Source organism: Photinus pyralis, unplaced genomic scaffold (assembly GCF_008802855.1).
Source record: "Photinus pyralis isolate 1611_PpyrPB1 unplaced genomic scaffold, Ppyr1.3 Ppyr1.4_LG6, whole genome shotgun sequence".
Lineage (NCBI taxonomy): Eukaryota > Metazoa > Arthropoda > Insecta > Coleoptera > Lampyridae > Photinus > Photinus pyralis.
This window is the reverse complement of record NW_022170663.1, coordinates 28,910,332-28,929,019: the sequence shown is the minus strand read 5'-3', so window position 1 is coordinate 28,929,019 and position 18,688 is coordinate 28,910,332. Positions and strand designations below refer to the sequence as shown.

Here is an 18,688-nt window from a genome sequence, read left to right as displayed (position 1 = left end):
GAAGTGATACGACTTAATATCTTGCGAAATTCAATGTTTTAAGGTGGGCTCAGATGTTCCCTGTTGAAATTGATTATGCGTACTAATTTTCTTCGGATTTTAACAAACCCCATTAATTGCTCAATTTTCCGCTCGTGTAATTTTCTGTCCTGTCACCGTGTTTAATGCGGCAAATAATCTTTGATTTTAAGCGTTGTTAATTTAATTCGTTTAAAGGAAGTAGCTTATTACATTTGCTTTATGCAGAAATGACGGTCGTAGGTATTCATACACATCACAGCCTTTAAGATATAAAAGATTGTTTCTCAGAATCGATCTTGACATTACATATGTATATCTAAAGTAGTGTTAAATTGTTACTAATGTGCACTAAGATTTATGATATAATAATAATAATATTAGGTAATAATGTTTACCTTCCAACAGGTTTAGAGGTCGATAACAAGAAAAGAAGCAGTACGTTCACAAAAAGATAAATATTAAATACTAAAGAGCGTTTATTTAACACAGCAACAATAATATACGTCTTTAACACTGATATTGAACTGATAAAAATAAATGCTAGCCAGCAGACGGGTAGTAAAGAAATAAAAATGGCCATTGGCCATAAACGATGAGGGCGATTTTCAAAATGTATCCAATACATAAATGGTGCTAAGAATCACATTATATACCAGCCTCTTCCACTCTGCCGCATGAATATTGGAATCGGTACTACAAATCAATCAGACCTATATTTATTTATTTATAATATTAATTTTAAACTTTCAATTCAGCAAACTAGTAATATAGACTGTGGTTTAACATTAAAACTAAAGCGGCGATAGGTACTTTATTTTTGCGAGTAGGTTCGTTGTACCCCCAAACAGTTCTCATGTGATATCCACGTTTCAGTGCAGTAAATTGTTAACAATTTGAAGATTATATAATTCGGCGAATTGCTACCATACTCAATAGATCACATAGCTGCACTGGTTTATGAATATTTGAAATACAGTAGATCCTGAGTAAAACGGGATAGGGTACCGTTAATCGTAACCACGTAAGCAAAGTGCATTGTTAATTACACTTTTTACATTCTCACGATGCCTTCTTGGTTTTGGTTTGGGTTTCTGCTGATTTTAAAGTTCAAATTTGCGACGTTAATTTTGGCGCCCTACACAATATTCCGAAATTTTGAATTTATGTTCAATGCCCAATATTATTGTATCATCTATAGCAGGTTTGTATCTACTCAACTGTTTAAACAAGTTGGAGAGTACTCGATACGTCGAGCTACTTAAACGCGTTTTTGTGCGACTGATCGAGGTTTCTCGGCTTCCAAAATATAATATGCATGCGCCTGACCGACCGAAGAGTGTTTTTGAAAAAAAAGTAGCGCTTATATATAATCACTTTGGCTGTTCAGTCGGTCGGTCGGTCGACTGCAAAGGTTTTTTAAGTGTAACTGTCGAAGGAATCATCGTAGAATGCTCGGGTTTGATGCACTAGCTTTGTATCACAATTCTTTGCATGCAGCGCTAATAAAACCTCAGTCCGTCGCACAAAAACGCGCTTAAGTAGCTCGACGCACCGAGTACTTTCCAACTTGTTTCCAAAATGAGGCAATATTACCAAACCAGTTAAGCCCGCCCTGCTTCGTAGGAAGTATATCAGCCTTATGTGTAAAAAAAAGGTATCCGCGTTAAAAATATTCCCGACAAACAACACAATTTACCGGCAGGTATATTGTTCTGCCCGTTCTATTCTGTTTATCAGGAAGTATAATCTTATTTGAAAACAAAAGTTATTGCTTATCAAAAAAAATACTAATGTGCAACTAATTTCATTTGCCTAATAGATCGAATAGAACAACACTGATTTGTAAAATAAACATTTCATATTTCTGTTAGACAGAAATGAGTGAACGACGTAGATTCTAAACTGCACACCGTAATCATTTCTAGCATTTCCCACGCGTCGCGTAGTGAACAGTGGGTATTTCTACGTTTTCTCAATTTTATAAAGCAAATTTTCGTTGCTTTATACCTAGTACACTTGAAATACTCAAGCAATTTTGCTTTTATCATTGATTAATAATTTAATTTTTGCATCACCTGCACGTCTGGTATCCCACGGGATTGTATAAAACGTACATATATTTCAACACACAATGAATAGAGCGAAGTTGGTATGTATAGATTGTAAATTACTATTCGTGTGTAATTAATAGGTTTGTGGGATTATTTCAAACGTGTGAGACCTTCCGGAAGAGTTGCTTCGACTATTGCAATTCTCTTGATCTAGGAAGCTACTGCATAGAAAACGAGCAAACTAGTAACTACTAACTTACAACGTTATTAGTTCGAATTCGAATATAAGGAAATAACTCTAGAATCGTTCAACGAGAAGGGCCACCCGGTTGCAGACCATAGTTCGTGTAGTGACAGTGAAAACGATCACTACTGAAATAAAGCGTGATATCGATCAAATTTGTATTCTTCCTGTTTTGTCATATTTCCATGTGCATTTATATTCATGTTTAATTTTAGAAAGGCAAGCACCACTAGTGTACCCTTCAGGCAGACGCAGACGACCATTTATGCAGGTCTGTCAGTGTGACAATAACTTGAAATAAAATAAAGGCAATAAAGACGGTATTTTAATATTATTAAAAACTCATACTCAAAAACGCTTGAGTACAACACATCCCATATATGGACAAGTAATAACTTAAAATATGGTATTTGGGGGTTTTTCAACTTGAAAATGACGAATCTGAAATTAACTTTTAGAAATTAGAAAAAAATTTCACTGCAATTCTTGGCCGGACAACGAACATGGAGAGAATTCCACAAAATTTGTTGTCTACTTACTTGATGAGTTAAGGAACAAAATTGTCGAACAGTTTCTTCAAAATCAGTTTTCAAACGCAAGCTATACTCATTTGAAAATTGGTCCTTCGGGTTAGAAAAGTATCCCCCGAGTCGCAAATAACAAAAAATTAACGCTTTAAGGTGATACGAAGAACGTAGGTAATCTTCTTATTTCTCTTTAATTGTTATATTATTCTTAATATAAACGATCAACGTTCTTGTACAAATAAATAATAATAATTTTGATACATACCAGTTTAATTATTCCCAATTTGCCATGGTATTGAGAGGAAATTTCTAGAATGTATGACTTAAACAGTAACTGCATTCCCGATTAAAGAATTAAATTAAGGAATTTGGAAAAGAATTGAAAATGCGGAAAATTTTGAAATAAGAGGTTTTCATGCGGAAAAAGAAATAAACAAAAAATAATAATTAGGACGCAGTTGTTGCGAAGCGGACAAAGTAGATTGGTATAAAACTTTGGGAGCAAATACGAAATAAATATGGGGGTTTATGGAGACAAAAATTAATTCTATTACCTACTTCCGGCTCCACTGAATAACCAACTCTTTTACAGTCGCAACTGACTGTAACCCCTATGAAGCTAGCCTGATCATTTTGAAAATGTTATGTTTCTGTTGTACTTAGATACTAATAAGACTTTCTCGCCTTAAATGAAGTAGGTACTTGTTTATCAATTTCTGTTTGCTGGCTCTAACTTTAATTATTTATTACTTATTATAATTCATGAAAAAGCAGTGTTTTTATAACAGTTATCCAATAGCACTGTCCATCTTCATCTTAACAATAAATTTCACACTTTCGTCCCAAGTCTGAGTTGCTTAGAATTAAATGTGGTTATACTTTGTGTTCTTAGTAAACTTTTTGATCCGAATATCCGCGTGTCAGATTGTTCTTAGTTCCAAAATTTGATTAACATGGATATATGATCAAAAATGTGCACTTTTAGAAACCACATTCTAATCTTTATATATAAAATTCTTCTGTACGTGTGTTTGTGACTGCTCCTCCTCCTAAACGATTGAACGGATTTTGATAAAACTTTTTTTATGTATCTCTGGGTGTCCCCGGATGGTTTAGATTGGACCCGATCGGATTATAGGTTTTTTAAATATCTTTTTTCGTTGATGTCGCTCTCTGGTATTTTGTGTATCGATCGATACAGGGCGAAGTCACTTGAGTCGTACCATGCCGATGTGGTTTGCATTTTTACACTTCGTACACTGGGTTTCCGTTATCATATATGCGTCAATATCGAGCGTACAATTAAAGAGTTATTATTATTCTTTAAAGAAAACCAGAAAATTCCGATCACTTCCGAAGATATGCGAGAAAAACCGAGATTTGTCGATTTCGTGTTTGCACATTTTCATTTTTCATCTATAAGATGCACCGAGACCCGTAAAAAAGTCTTGACTGGAGATCTGGAAATCGGAAATAAACCAAAAACCTAGATAAATCTCCTTTTTCATAATTTTATCCATTATGGTTGGTGAGCAAAAAAGATTAAAGGAGGAACAAAAATTTTTGGATACTTCGGCATGTAGCATCCAAGCCAAACATTTTCGACCCTCTAAAAAAATAATTTTTCCTTGTATTCCTATTCCCACCCATTTGATGTAGGTATAAGTGAACCTTTAAGTGATATGTTTAAACTTGAAAAGTAGTAACATTATTGTACAGTTATGTAGTGTTGCTAATTACTTTTGAATTTCAATCGGTAAGTTGATTTCGAGACCAAAAATAAAGTAGTGTAAAAAAAAACCAAATGATTTTTATGTTTTATCAGTAGGTAAATATGAAATATCATTTTACATTAAATGTTACAAAAGTTCTAAATGTATTATTTATAACAAGTAATGTACACTTTAGAAAATATGAAAAGGACTAACATCACATAAAATCATCAAAAAGCAATGTGCCGTTAAAAACACAAGATAGCCAAGTAACACCAACTTAATACATCATTTACAAAATTATTTAACGTTCAATTTTAAAAAACTTAATCTGTATCAAACACATGTGTGCATTATAAAATGGAAAAACAAATATATTGCACTTCTAAGCAAAGTCTTCCACGCTTCCATGACGGGGCGTTGTTTGTAAAAAATATATATACAATTTTATTTCTTCAAGAGTGCATAAAATTTTGTTAATATCTTATAGGTTGCCATGTTCCTGAATGTTCATCTCTTCTAAAATAATGCGGGCGGTTTTCGCGAAAAACAGTTACTGCTGGAAATTGATTGTCCTGAATGTACTTTAAAGTCGCTCTTATCTGGAACAATTACATTTAGTTTACAGGATTATCACTGCCATGTGGCAATTTCGTGCAGTAATGGTTAATTTACCTGCATAACAAAATGAGGAGGTTCAACTTCAGGAGAAGTTGATAAATGCTGTAAAATAAATTCATCGCTCTGCTCTAACCATAAATCCACCCCTCTTAACGGTTCATAATTAAATGGTCCTATCCTGAGTAGTCCTAAGTGACTCTCATAAATTTCCAACACCTGAAAAACGCAAAGTGGTTAATATTGCTTCTGAAAGTCCACATAAACAGGGCGAATTTATCAAAACTGGGACTCACGCTGGCAAACAACCATAGATTACTCTTTCAGTTCTAGAAATATTTTGAATGTTGAATTATAACAACAATAAAACCCAAATTTTTAAACGATTGGTAGAATAACATTGTTGGAGTGCCATTTAAAAAGAACTCTTAATTTTTCTTTACAATAAATATTGTACTGTGAAATAGAATACATCTACAGAATATCTCTTGGCAGATTGTAAATTTCACAGCAAACCTTATAATGATGATTATTTAAAAATAAAAAACGGAACAAAGACGGCCAATTTTTTAGTTCAAGTGTGTTTTGTGGGAAATGATGACTTGGTTGCACAACACAATTCTTGGATATCACCATTTACGGCAGTGGAGATAATTTCGTTGGCGTACATGCAAGGCGTGTTCCAGAAAAGTGTAATTCTGTAAAAGTTACGCAAAGATTTCTTATGAATCAGAATCATTTGTTACTTGCTGTATCCCAAGTAACATATTAATATAAATCAGCAGATTACGAAAGAATAAAAAAATATCAAGGACGAATAGGATACAAATATTTAATTAATAGCACGAGGAAAGTTTTACCTGAGCTTGCCCTGTAAGATGCCTGGCACGTCTAAGCGCTTGATCAGGACCCTTGTCAGGAAAAGTGGCAGGAAATATTTCTCCAGTCTTTATATTTACTCCCGCTCCATAAACCATTGGCCAGTGAATTCCTCCCCTGACGGTTGTATTTAACTCACCAACGCACGCTAATGTAAGATCTATTTCCACTGGTAACTTATGGAAACAATCTACAACGAATAAAATAAATCGAAAGTATTATTTGCTTCATTAATCAAAATTAATTTAAAACGCAAAAATATAATGTTATTATATACAGTTACATTATACATGGCGTTACGTATGCAAATATGAGCAATAACATAAATCAAAATATCAAACTAGTTTTTTATAGTACAGTTTGACAATACCTACTCATTATATTGAAAAAGATATCTTCCGAGTAGTTATGTGCATCGCTAAAACCTCCAACCAGTTGTAATTCTATCCTTCCTTCTTGATATCCCACAGATAAGTCTTGTACCCTTTGCACCATCGTGCAGACAGCTTCGTCCGTCCCAGACCCATCGAAATGTGCTAACGCAACGGCACCGGAACCTGTAAATGATAATGAACCTACGTTAACTGGCAATAATGAAATTGTTCCTCCTATCCATAATTTGCATATGACAAGATATTGATGGGTTTTTCTTGCTTTCACTTCAATTAGTGGTTGTTGAGGACAAATAAATCTGGTGACATTTGCAGTACTGAGCACAAGTTATGGTTAGGTGCGTAAAATTTATTAGTCTCTAATATCTTGTACACGGAACAGCAACAAGATTGTGCAAATTAAGTCATGTATAATTAAAATTCGCCGAGAAAGCATTAAATCACGCTCGAAGACCTCTTTTGCATTTCAAATGCACGAGAGAAAATTGTAGACGTGAAACACAATTGAGAGAATTCATCATTGATTAGGATCCAATTTGACAATCTTCGGTGACACGAAAAGCAATACGCTGCGTTTTAGCCCTGCACCACGAAGAATCTAAGGGAACGTAGAAGGATAATTTGTGATTGCAGAGGAAGGTATGAAAATTAGTACTTATCTACCTTTCAGATTGATCATGTTTAGACTAAATACTAAATCTGAGTGTAACCAACGACCGACGGCCAAATTAGGTGATTGAAAAGAGCAATAAATTCGTTCCTCTTAGATTATGACGTAATATTACATGTCACTGACGCAATTAACAACTATTATTTATTGCTTGATAACCACGATAGAATAATTGTGTAGGTTTGTATAGTCAAATAATTGGCCGTTTGGGTGATGGCCACCACGATTAATTGTATGGTGTTATTTAGCTTATTCGGTACTATAAATCAACACCGAAAATATAATTATATTTTTGGTAGAAAACTCCATTAAAAATGTGACGTAGAAAACTTACCAGAATGTCTGAGTACGACTATAATGCAAGTGGTGGCATCGTCCGATCCGAGTATGCTGACATTTTCTGAAAGAACACTGTTATTTTTCTTATTAAATTACGGGTGTTTCTGGCTAAGTTTCGTTCAAATAATGCGCTAATTAAATATTTTACGCTATTTAGACTTGTACGACCCGTTGTCATTTTGAAAAGTTTAGCCTTTGCCACTTTTAGGCATAAATATGATGATAGAAAATATAATAAAGAATGACTATATCGACTATTTCCCTGAGCGGCAGATTAAACTCATCAATGTGTAAGTAGTAACAACACCTATGCAAAATAAATTACATATATAAAAATGTTATCTGAAATTACTAAAAAAAAGAGATAATGAAAGTTGATATGCGATTAAACTTTATAGCTTGATGATGATGATAATGACTACCAATAAATATATGTATGCAGAAGTCAGCCGTTTAAAATGAAATCATTAAACAGAAAGTGACTTACTATCGTGTGGCACGGTAGCGGCAAATTCCCTTTGTTGTACATATAAAAGTCCAACAGGTCCGATTATCTTATTGGGTATGGCCAAAAGTTGTGCGGCTGTTTCCCTGTATACAGGATGTGTGTGATACAACGAACGCGTATCCTGAGGGCAGTCCTCTTGTAGGACACCATTTAGAACCAACACCATCCTGAAACTAAAGAAATGTTTTTAGTAATTAATAATTTATTGTAAGCGATAGATGAATCAAATAAAACTTGTTATACGGATATTATAAACATCATGCTGGGTATACCTCTTTTATGACCATCCACTTAGATAATTAAAAAAAGTTTACTGACGTGACGTAAGAAACTATTTGTTATTACTAAGTTGAATAATCAGTACAGAAGTAGATCGTATACTGTTCGACAAATTTTATGCACCAAGGGATTTACCGCGAAGGAAAAGCAACGGCAACCAAATGCAAGCGGTACCTATGTGTAACCGTGAAATCGCGAAGCAATTAATCAAACGTGAAGATTTATTGCAGTTGGTACGCGATTTGTATGAATTCCTAAAGATGTTTGGTAGAACTATTTTCTCATTTAATGCGTTAATATCATGAATGGCAATTTCGTTATTTAGATACGTTTATTTCTGACCGGGCCGGCCCTCAGCCGACAAATTTTAAGTTTGGAATAAAAAAAAACACTCACACAATAATAAGCAGCATCCAAAGAAAAACATTTGAATTTTGTGAACTAAACATCCATTGAGAATGGAAATTCGCATATTCATGCAAGATTCCTGTTCACACATTCTCAAAAGTCCATAGATATCCAAACAAAAATCAAGTTGGAAAGTACTCGATGCGTCCAGCTACTTAAGCGCGTTTTTGTGCCACGAATCGAGGTTTCATTACCAAACTCATTTTATAAATATAATCTGCATGCAAATAATTGTGACACAAAGCTATAATGCTTCAAACACGAACATTCTCTTTACAGCCGACCGACCGACCAAACAGCCAAAGTAAGTATATAAGCGCTACTTTTTTGAAAAAAACGCGCTAAAAAACGGTGAAATAAGAAATTCACAAAAAATCCGCGCGCACGCTTGTAAGTCGCGTTTCAATTGAGTAGGTCTTGGTTGGCTACTACTACTACTCATAAAATACTAGAGCTGGCGTTAATTTATTTTCAGCTTCTGATGGTGCTAAAATATAATTTTTATCAATTGTGAGTTTCGAGTAAATCACGTCAACTTTTTTAGTACCACACCGTCAACGCAAGACGGACGAAATATACTTGGAAATAAAAAAAACTTTCTCCAACAGTTTTACTGGAATTGATACGTCGAAAAGATACTTTCGTAGAGTGCGAGAAATTTACAAAATAAATACTCCTTTATAGGATGAAATGTTAACTTTGAAAATATTTAATGCTGGTTTTCTTTACAAAACATCGTTAATAATGAATACGAGCCTGTGGTGTAAATTTAAGGAAAAAAGTAAAAACTACGAGAGGGGACACCAAGTTTCCATAATGAAGCCATTATTTAGCTTTGTATCTAATTAGTATCTGCAAATATAAGCTCGTAAAGTAGGCATTTCATAATTTTACATTACACTCATGTCTGCTGCGGCAAAATATAACTCTCGTGTAACCATGGCACAAATCACCTTTTATTTGTTACCTCGTTTGTTACCTATTATAATAATTTAATTTTTATTGTGGCAGCGTGTGTAAGTCTATGTAAATATATGGCATTGTGGCTACCATTCTCGAGAAAAGTGCGAAAATTGGAAGAGTATAAAAATGTAGAAAGTTGGCATATAAAAATAACAATGGATTGCACAACAAACAAGGCAGCTGCACGATTGAGGATGAAATTAAAATGAAGGTGCAGGTTAACATTCAATATTCGAATACACAAATTTGACAGTACAACAAATCGCCACCATTTATAATACCTGATAGGCTTCCTATAACGTCATTACAGTGATGTATTTCATTCCGTATTAAAATTTCCCAGCAAAATTTTTTGCTATTAATCAAATGGATGAGTACACTATTTGGGATATACCTATTTACTAATTACGTTAGATTATTTGAAAATGAAATTTTAATGCACGTAAATATGTGGAGTGAGTAGGTACAATTTTCGCAATTTATTGGCTTTTCTTTATACCAACAATAAATTCACGGTAAGTGGGTATTAAACGCGTTTAATGAATGCGAACGTATTTTATAGCTGTAACTTGGAAACTAACTACACAAGCACATTTTAAGGGCAAGGAAGCATTCATGGCGTCAATACGAAAACACAACGAAATTATTTCCCTTTTTATGTAACAATAATATTAGTAATGAAAGAGGCCTTACCGTATCTATTGCGAACTAAAGAAAACCCACGCACATTCAGATAAAGTAACTTCCAAATGGACATGTATAGCATGAATGGCACCTACAAACAAACTAAAGAAATCTAGAATAGTTTTAAAGTGACTTGAAGCGGGTGATGCGTTTCATTAATGCTTTATCAGAGTAATAACTTATACTTATCTCATCGGTTAACTGGGATTGGGTAAAAATGTGGTTTATGAGTAATAGTAAAAAAACAACGTATCAATAACAAACTTGGAAACAGGACACAAAAAATGTTCCCTCGACAAATTATCTATATTGACCCATATTAAAAATGTCACCCACCCAATTAAAAACGTATTTCTAATTTGGAACTTTGGCAGTAACAGACGAAATTGAATTTCAACAAAGCTTATATACCTACAACTTGACTGAAATGAATCTTCGAAATTCAGAATTAAAATTAAAAACTTATTGATAGGCAAGGGACGATGTCTTAAAAACATCAAATTTATCAACAGTCAGTCTTCGATTTACATAAAGCATCACAAACGTGAAGACGAATAACAAGGAAATGCTTTCATCATTTATTCATTTCGATCCCGACATCATCTTTAATTGCAAATTACTACTTGATATTAAGTAACATTTACCGGTCCGGCAAAATGGTGAAAAGTTCCAATATATACCTACTATGTGTATAATGTTTTCGTTATAACATCATTCATCATAATGCCAATCAAGTACAATTATAGAAAGAAAAAAAAACCTTATCAACGGAATATGTTGATGTGGAACTTTATACTTGTATAATAATCAATCAGTTTATTTAAGGAATGTACGTACTTTTTTTCTATAGTGTAACATGTTGAAGGATCATGCTGCAATGTTTTAGTTTAGTTAGTAAGTTCATACATTCATTTGGTTGGTTCAGGAGTTGCACTTGAATGAAAATGAAAACCACGTGCTTCAATACCTTTTCAGACACGGTACGATGATGACATTATTTTTTACCAACCATTATGGACGGTGCCAGCTGATTGTTGCTGTTTTCATGCAACTGCGTGTAGTTCGCGTATACAAATATCTTGCTTTGTGAAGAAAATTAAAATTAAAAATTAAGGTAAAAAAATAAGGATGAGACGAGGATCAGAAAAATGTGACTTTTATGGGCGGAACATCCTCAAACGCCTGCAGCTAGAACTTTACATTATTTTGTTAGAATAGGGTTCTTTCGGGAAAAAAGTTTCATAGATTTACATTTTGATTTGTATAAAATTTCAAAGCTTGTTGATGCATTAATGATTAGAGACTTAGTTTATAGGTCCTTTTATTAGAGCAAACACTAACCGAGATAATACGCAAAAAGATAAGAGTCATTATGTGCAAACTTTTGGATTTTTGATTTCGGTAATTTTCTAGAATAATAGCCAGGTTGCGGACAGCATTTTCCGTTATGTTAGACGGCCATTTTTTCTTATAACATAAGAAATATACATTTTTGTAGAAATAATTTACGGTATGAGGGCTTTTTGTACGATATATTTATAAATAGCGGAACCAATGAAAATGAAGTTCTTATAATGTGTCACTGCGCAGTACGTAATCACTCATAAATAACATTTTCCTGCTAACCTACAATTGTGCAGTGTTTATGTTGGCGGAGGTTAAGACTCCTTCAGCAAAATTGAACACGCAGCACACACCGCAACTTAACTTTGCTATAAAAATGTTTTATACTTATAAACTTATATTATAAGGAAAAATGGCCGTCTAACATAACGGAAAATGCTGTCCGCAACCTGGCTATTATCCGCGTATAACGTAATGAATTATGCGTCTAATACTTATAAACTCATTGTACTTCAAATAAATAGAAAAGAGCACATTTATTGATATGATTAAATGACTACACCACCGAAGAGTAGCAACACAAAAGATACAAGAGCGTAGTTTATAGAACTATTAAGGCAAGATACAGATCTCGATTATGAAATGGAAGTCGTGGCTATCTAAATCGCGATAAAGTAGGCCGATAAATCTAAATTTGATTCGACTCGTGTCCGATTAAAGTTCACGAAGAAATTCAATACGGTTAAGGAATCCAATTTACTATATCGAAAATGCAACAAATTACGCGAGTGCTAACAGTATTTCGAATAATTTCAGTAACAGTATAGGTACCGTATATATACCGTGAGATTGTAAAGTTTTCGTATATTTTTGATCTAGGTATACGTGCCTGGTTTGGATGAAAATATCGGTAATATACTATTTAGTACTTGGTATTATTATAATGTCTGAAACTCAAAATTAATTGAACATTTTTATTTTATTATACATATAATTTTGTTTATTATTTCTATTTGCCTATGTTTAAGCGCTTCGTTTATTCTAAAATGTACTTACCTTATAATGTGATTGACTTGTCACATGACTGACATATCCCCATACTAAAAATTGAACGAGGCCGTAGTAAGCTGAGAACATTTTATTTTTGAGATTTTAATGAGGTCAAGTAGGATTTTCCTTAGTCGGCGCGCACGTCATCAATTCTCTTTTTTGGAGAATATTGAAATAAATATATTAAAAAATTCATTTTAAACCATAGTAAACGTTGGAATTACGTGTTTACCTATGTTAGACTGGATCAATGTATTTCACAAAATATAGGTTCCTGAGGCAGAGCTGTGCGTCATTTAAAAAATAAACCAAAAACCTTTACGGAATAGGGTTTTTTTTTTGCTTTCAGGTTATCTATAGAAGAAACATGCTACCAAAATATTAAACACACTTTATTCAAAATAGCTTACATTTCATCTTCATTATTTGCCAAACCGGATTAAACAATAATCCTGGATTTTTTTTGTTATCCGTTAGTTTCATAACGTACAATTATTATAGAAGCATAACTTCCGTAAGTCTCATAGTAAGGTTTATATTGTAATCTACCTTTAAAGAAATTCATTTAATCCCTTAGAAAAAAAATATCACTTTCTGACTATAGACTTAAATGGTTGGTAATCGCCCTATCTACTAACAATAAAATCCATTCTAGCTCGGGAGATGATTGGTTGTAATCGACCCTTAACATTCGAAGATAATTTTATGCCCCCACCAAAAAATGTATCACTGTTAGATACATAATTACTCCATCTGCTTACAATAAATCGCATCCACAAGTCAAAGGCATGAAAGTTTGCAATCAACCCTTAAACTACAACGAATTATGTTATTCACATTTTTAGCGCATTTCCACAAGAATAAAAAAAATGCGCTATTTTGTGACAAGTTTGTCCATCCGTCTGTCTGCCCGCCTTTATGGCTGTATAGCCACTAGATCTTTATCTTAAAGCTATTGTTCTACTTTTTCGCTATTTGGTTCGTTATGATTGTCTGTGCGTGCGCCCGATAACTTTGTTTATAGCAACGTCTGATTGGCACACATGTTCTTAAGAATATAATATAAGAAAGGTTGCTATTGATTTTCATCTATACGTAGACTATTGGGCTAATAAGTTCCAGCCCAAAAACTGCCCAAACCTAAAAAAAAAGGGTTTCTTTTATAATTCTTGTTACAAAGAATATATGAATGTCCGGTTTTCTGTGTTAGTAAATATTCCATAAATCTCAATCAACTATGCAGCTACAAATGCGCAATCCAACCTTGGTATGTATAGGCACCTCGAGTAAAAGTTAAACTAATGCCGAATCAAAAAAAAATTGTTATGAAGCTATGCTGATCTGGTGGAACAGAATCAGCCCCTTAAGGTGCGTTGTAAAAATGATGGATGCGTGAAGACCTCGAGGATCGTCCGGTATTCAGTTCAGATATTGGATTTTTGTGCTTATATCAATTCTATAAGCCAAGATACTTCTTATTTATAAAATCAAATTGAAATGGTACGTTAAAAAATAGGGATCATAAAAAATAATTGTACATAAGCAGACTGAAAACACGTAAAACAATTATTGCACATGCCGAGACCTACGTTCGTTATTTATAAACCCACCCTTCAGAAAGTGTAGGGTAGGATTCTTCTTATAAAATGAAAAGTAGGACGTCCAAAATGGATTGCACATGTGCAATGCTAACCTTCATATTTGTGGGCGGATTTTTACGAAATTTTAACAGAAGTTGCATCTTATAAATGGGAAATGAATGCAAGTGAAAATGCGCTTTTTGTTAATCATTTACAATTACTTTTTTAACTTCTTTTTCTTATCTTTAAATGTGTGACGCGTAACCCACAAATGAGCTACTATCATATTGATTAGTCGGAAGAGAACGGAACACAATTTATCATAAAATATTTGAACGGCTTGGTGAAAATTTTTATACGTGCCAGTATTAGACCAGCCAACACACATCAAGCCATTATTAATTCATGTAGTATGCTTTATGAAATTAAAAGTAGGTATTACTCCTATGTTTGACGAGGAACATCCTTCCCTTGACTGGACACTGAAGATGTTTAAATCTAAATTTATATCCAGAGTAACAGGTGGACATATGCAGTCAATTTATATCAAATGAATCTTACTCCTACTGATTTTAAGTGCATGAATCGCTTCTCGTACGATATCGGAACTAATCTGAATGAAAGCAATAAATTAAACTATTGAATAACTTCCAATTTTTGATACATTTTTCGCAAAAATTCCAATTTCTGGGTTATTCTTTATAAATGCTTTTGTCTAATGATTAGTGCAGCTTAAACCACAATACTTCAATAAATTACTATTTGGAAACGCGTTTACTAATTCAAATAGAAATAACACACGACCACCACCAGCTCTTAATTTATGACTGTGTTCGGGATAAGATTTTGGACACGTTTATGATGAACTCAAAAGATTAGTCTCCAACAGTTCCTTCCCAAACAATTTTAAAGGTAATCGGTTTTATAATCAAAACTCAAAAGATCGCCATGCAACAAAAACGTTATTTATCCTTCTAAATCCATAGAACAATATTAATTGCCTGACCCGTTGGTATATAGGCAGGAACCATTTACTTACGTTAATTAAATACAGTCACACATGTATAATAATGTGGCTTCCTTTCAAACACAAAAACTATTGATAAAATCATGCATTTTAAATTGTTCCCAAAATAAATAAACATCTCATTATATAGGTATACATACTCATTAATAGGTAATATCCCAAAAAATTAGGTAAACTATGTATAAATTGCCGACGAAAATTGCAGATAAGAACTGATACGACCACTTGAAACTATATACAAATGTTCTAACTTCAAAAAATTATGTGAACTTATTTGGTACAAACATTTATCGTATGCGATATTGAGAAATTACACCATTTCGACTTTTATGACGACAGCTTGATTGTTTAATCATTTACAGATTATGTTCATATAACCGTTTAGTTTTACGAAAACCATGCACCAAAGTATTGAGCAATTGTACAGCCACCACAATATCAAGCTGAGAAGGACCATTTGCTGGGGGACTTACGGGATTTTACACATTAAGGTTAATTAATAATTAGGGATTTCTAATTGCCGTTGCAAAATTTTTGAACATAAATTACGGATTAGTAGTGGCTTACGTATTATGTAAATTTATATAAGCAGATTTCAATAATTTATACATAACGAACGATATTATATTCATTTTTAAAAAGTTCATACAAATGTGAGATTTAAACGTTTCCTTAATATCCTGTCAAAACCGGTATTGTGACCTAACCTACAGAAACATGGCGTCTACATAGCTCGTTGACAGATCAAAATAAAGTGTCCCTTTTTCTCGCATCGAATAAATTATAATCGTTTAAGTTGGTAATGAGTTCGTGCTGCTACGTATTTTTTTACCTTCTTGTGCCATTCCCGCCAGATAAAAACATGTTTTCCTACATTTCTTGTGAGGTAGAAACGCTATGTAATTAAGAAAATTATCAGTAATTACACCGTTCATATATGAGCAAATGTTGGAAGGTAAAGGTCCTGGCTTATCTTTATTAGGAACTGGTAAAATGTGAAAAATTCCAAACACCAACAGGTGTTTACATAAATACTGAATCCTTCAAATATATCAGTGTCATATCGGGTAATTTGCATGTCAACAACGGCAGGATATCCTTGACAGAGATAATGGCAGTGTATTATGTTTCGCGGTTGCCTTTGGATATTGGTCAACCAATGTAGCAATTCCGATAAATTTTTATCATCATAGTAAATCCCTGCTGGCTGGCTGGGGATTCTAAACGTACAAAAACATTTTTCAATTTTTGCAGTGAATGAATTGGATGAGTTTCAACATTCCAAAATCAATTAGGCATCAAACGAATCTTTGTTTGTGAAATAAACTCATTCAGACTGAATTATTTAATTATGTGATTAGAAAATAAATTATCTGAATTATGATCATCTGTAAGAGATAAAAATTATAATGAGATTAATACTCCATTAAACAAAGAACTAATTAATCGAAGGCTAACATGTAATGTGCTCTATATTGTTTTAATAGCAAGTTATTTTCAAATGATTTTATTGCTTTCGAGTTCATACATTCCATTCTGATCAAGACCGGAACAAGTTTAATATCGTAATTGACAGTTGTATTCAGAGTGATTGGGATGTGCTTATTAGCGCGTGCTGTATTGGTCCAAGCTCTTTGTTCGCAGAAAAAAACCTTGTATTGTATCATACCCATTGTACATATTATAATGTTAATGTATAAGAAGAATGGCCGTTTTATGACTAGTGCATGTGCAACCAGCCCATTTACCATTTATAGCAATCTTCTTTAGTTAACACCGACGTAATTATAGAGTACCATCATAAGCGTAATTGACTAAACATTTTTCTTGAACAAATATTGTTGATTATATCAATATTTCCTTAGTTAATACAAAGTTAGATGAGATGTGGTCTAGCTGTGGATAACGGAACCGATCATAATTTTCACGCTTTTTACAAAGAAAATTCTTAATGCGCCATGTTGATTAATATTCATTTCAGCGACTACACAATTCAAACATCGTTTGCATATTAATACATTTTTTTACTCAAGAACAGTGCAATTATAATTTAAATTTAAATATATGAAGCAATAGCTACCAAACGTTGTCTCTGGTATGCAGTGGAGCAGAAAAATCAAAGTAAAAATTGATCCAATCAATCCACTAAATCCGAAATAAATGTCCTATATACGAATAAACCCATAAAGAGCGTTTAAAAAAGCGGCAGAGCACCTCGGTGTGACTCCATCGGAGTCATTGGATTTGAATCCATTTTCAATAGGCTTATTACATGTGGCATATAGCTCAACTCGAGGGTCAACTGTGCAAAGTCTGAACCAAATCGGTCCAAGCGTTTGATAGTTATCGTGTTCACGGACAGACGGACACCATCGACTCCCCTATAAAGCTTGCATTGCTTTGCTCTGCCGCTTAATAAACTTAATTTTTCCTAATAGCCCATATAAGTTATGTGCGTATAACTTTATAATAAAGCTGACATAGGATGGCAACCTATCTTTCGCTTTACGTGTCCTGAATACGAATTTAAATTTTAATCATTCATCCTGGGAAAGAAATAAGAACGTTGATTATATTTTGCATTTCGATTGGTTTTCGCAGAATTCGGCAATGTCTGTAAATATGAACTAGGAATTTAAAAAGTTCATTTCGCCCTGGAAACCATATACAGAGAGATCAATATAATCATATGCTGCACCGCTCTTATAAAACATCACATTAGTAATCATTTGCCGCAACCAGGCATATGTACCAATACAAAACAAAAACATGACCTATAATTCCTCACCTTCCTCAGTGATTTGTGCCTTCCTTTCAAAACAGCTTTTTTCAAGACTACCAGTTTCTTTCGAATATTTACAAGGTAGGTAAATTACTTATAAATTATAAACAAACGTTTTTTTAGTTGCAGCGTGTAATGTAGGTTTACTCCGACATGCCTTTTACTTTAGAAGGGAATAAGATGCGAAAGTGAAGTTTGGGAGTACTCCATACGTTAGTGTATACAGGAGTTGCGAGAAACGTTTCCCGACCATTGAGGATTACAACAATATACGCCGAAATGTTCATCGTTTACTTGAGCGGTTTAACATACAGGAAGTCTTGCTTCTGGGAAGTCACCTGACCCCTTAGTGACTGCTAATAAGGAGGTTGTAAAAGATGTCTTGAGAAAAATCAGAATGACCACAAAATGTACCTACCATAAAGATGTGGAAGTATAAAAGAAAAAGATAATGAATTGGGGTATGCGGTAAGATTTTAAAAGATACCAGCTAGCGAAAGATTATTGTAATAAATCACACGTTTAAAGTTATTTCAAAATTGAATTAATTGAATGGTAGGTAGTTATCTATATACTCTTTGATGACCAATAGATCGCAATTTATATAACA

The 18,688-nt window shown here is 33.5% G+C and overlaps 1 protein-coding gene across 4 annotated transcripts in view; it reads right to left on the bottom strand.

The window, feature by feature from the left end:
* Positions 1 to 4,688: 4,688 nt before the first annotated feature.
* LOC116173588 (protein N-terminal asparagine amidohydrolase) overlaps positions 4,689 to 18,688 on the bottom strand; it is a 40,283-nt gene continuing 26,283 nt past the window's right edge. For 3 of the 4 annotated variants that reach the window (XM_031491200.1, XM_031491202.1, XM_031491201.1), the window contains 6 exons: positions 7,941 to 8,134; positions 7,449 to 7,514; positions 6,427 to 6,609; positions 6,034 to 6,242; positions 5,231 to 5,392; positions 4,689 to 5,157 (listed from right to left, as the gene is read on the bottom strand). In XM_031491200.1, the coding sequence (XP_031347060.1) occupies positions 5,032 to 5,157; positions 5,231 to 5,392; positions 6,034 to 6,242; positions 6,427 to 6,609; positions 7,449 to 7,514; positions 7,941 to 8,127 (933 nt within the window). In that variant the 5' untranslated portion in view covers positions 8,128 to 8,134 and the 3' untranslated portion in view covers positions 4,689 to 5,031. Of the gene's footprint in view, positions 5,158 to 5,230; positions 5,393 to 6,033; positions 6,243 to 6,426; positions 6,610 to 7,448; positions 7,515 to 7,940; positions 8,135 to 10,304; positions 10,464 to 18,688 lie in introns of those variants that run through there. The other variant, XM_031491199.1, reaches the window with a different exon arrangement.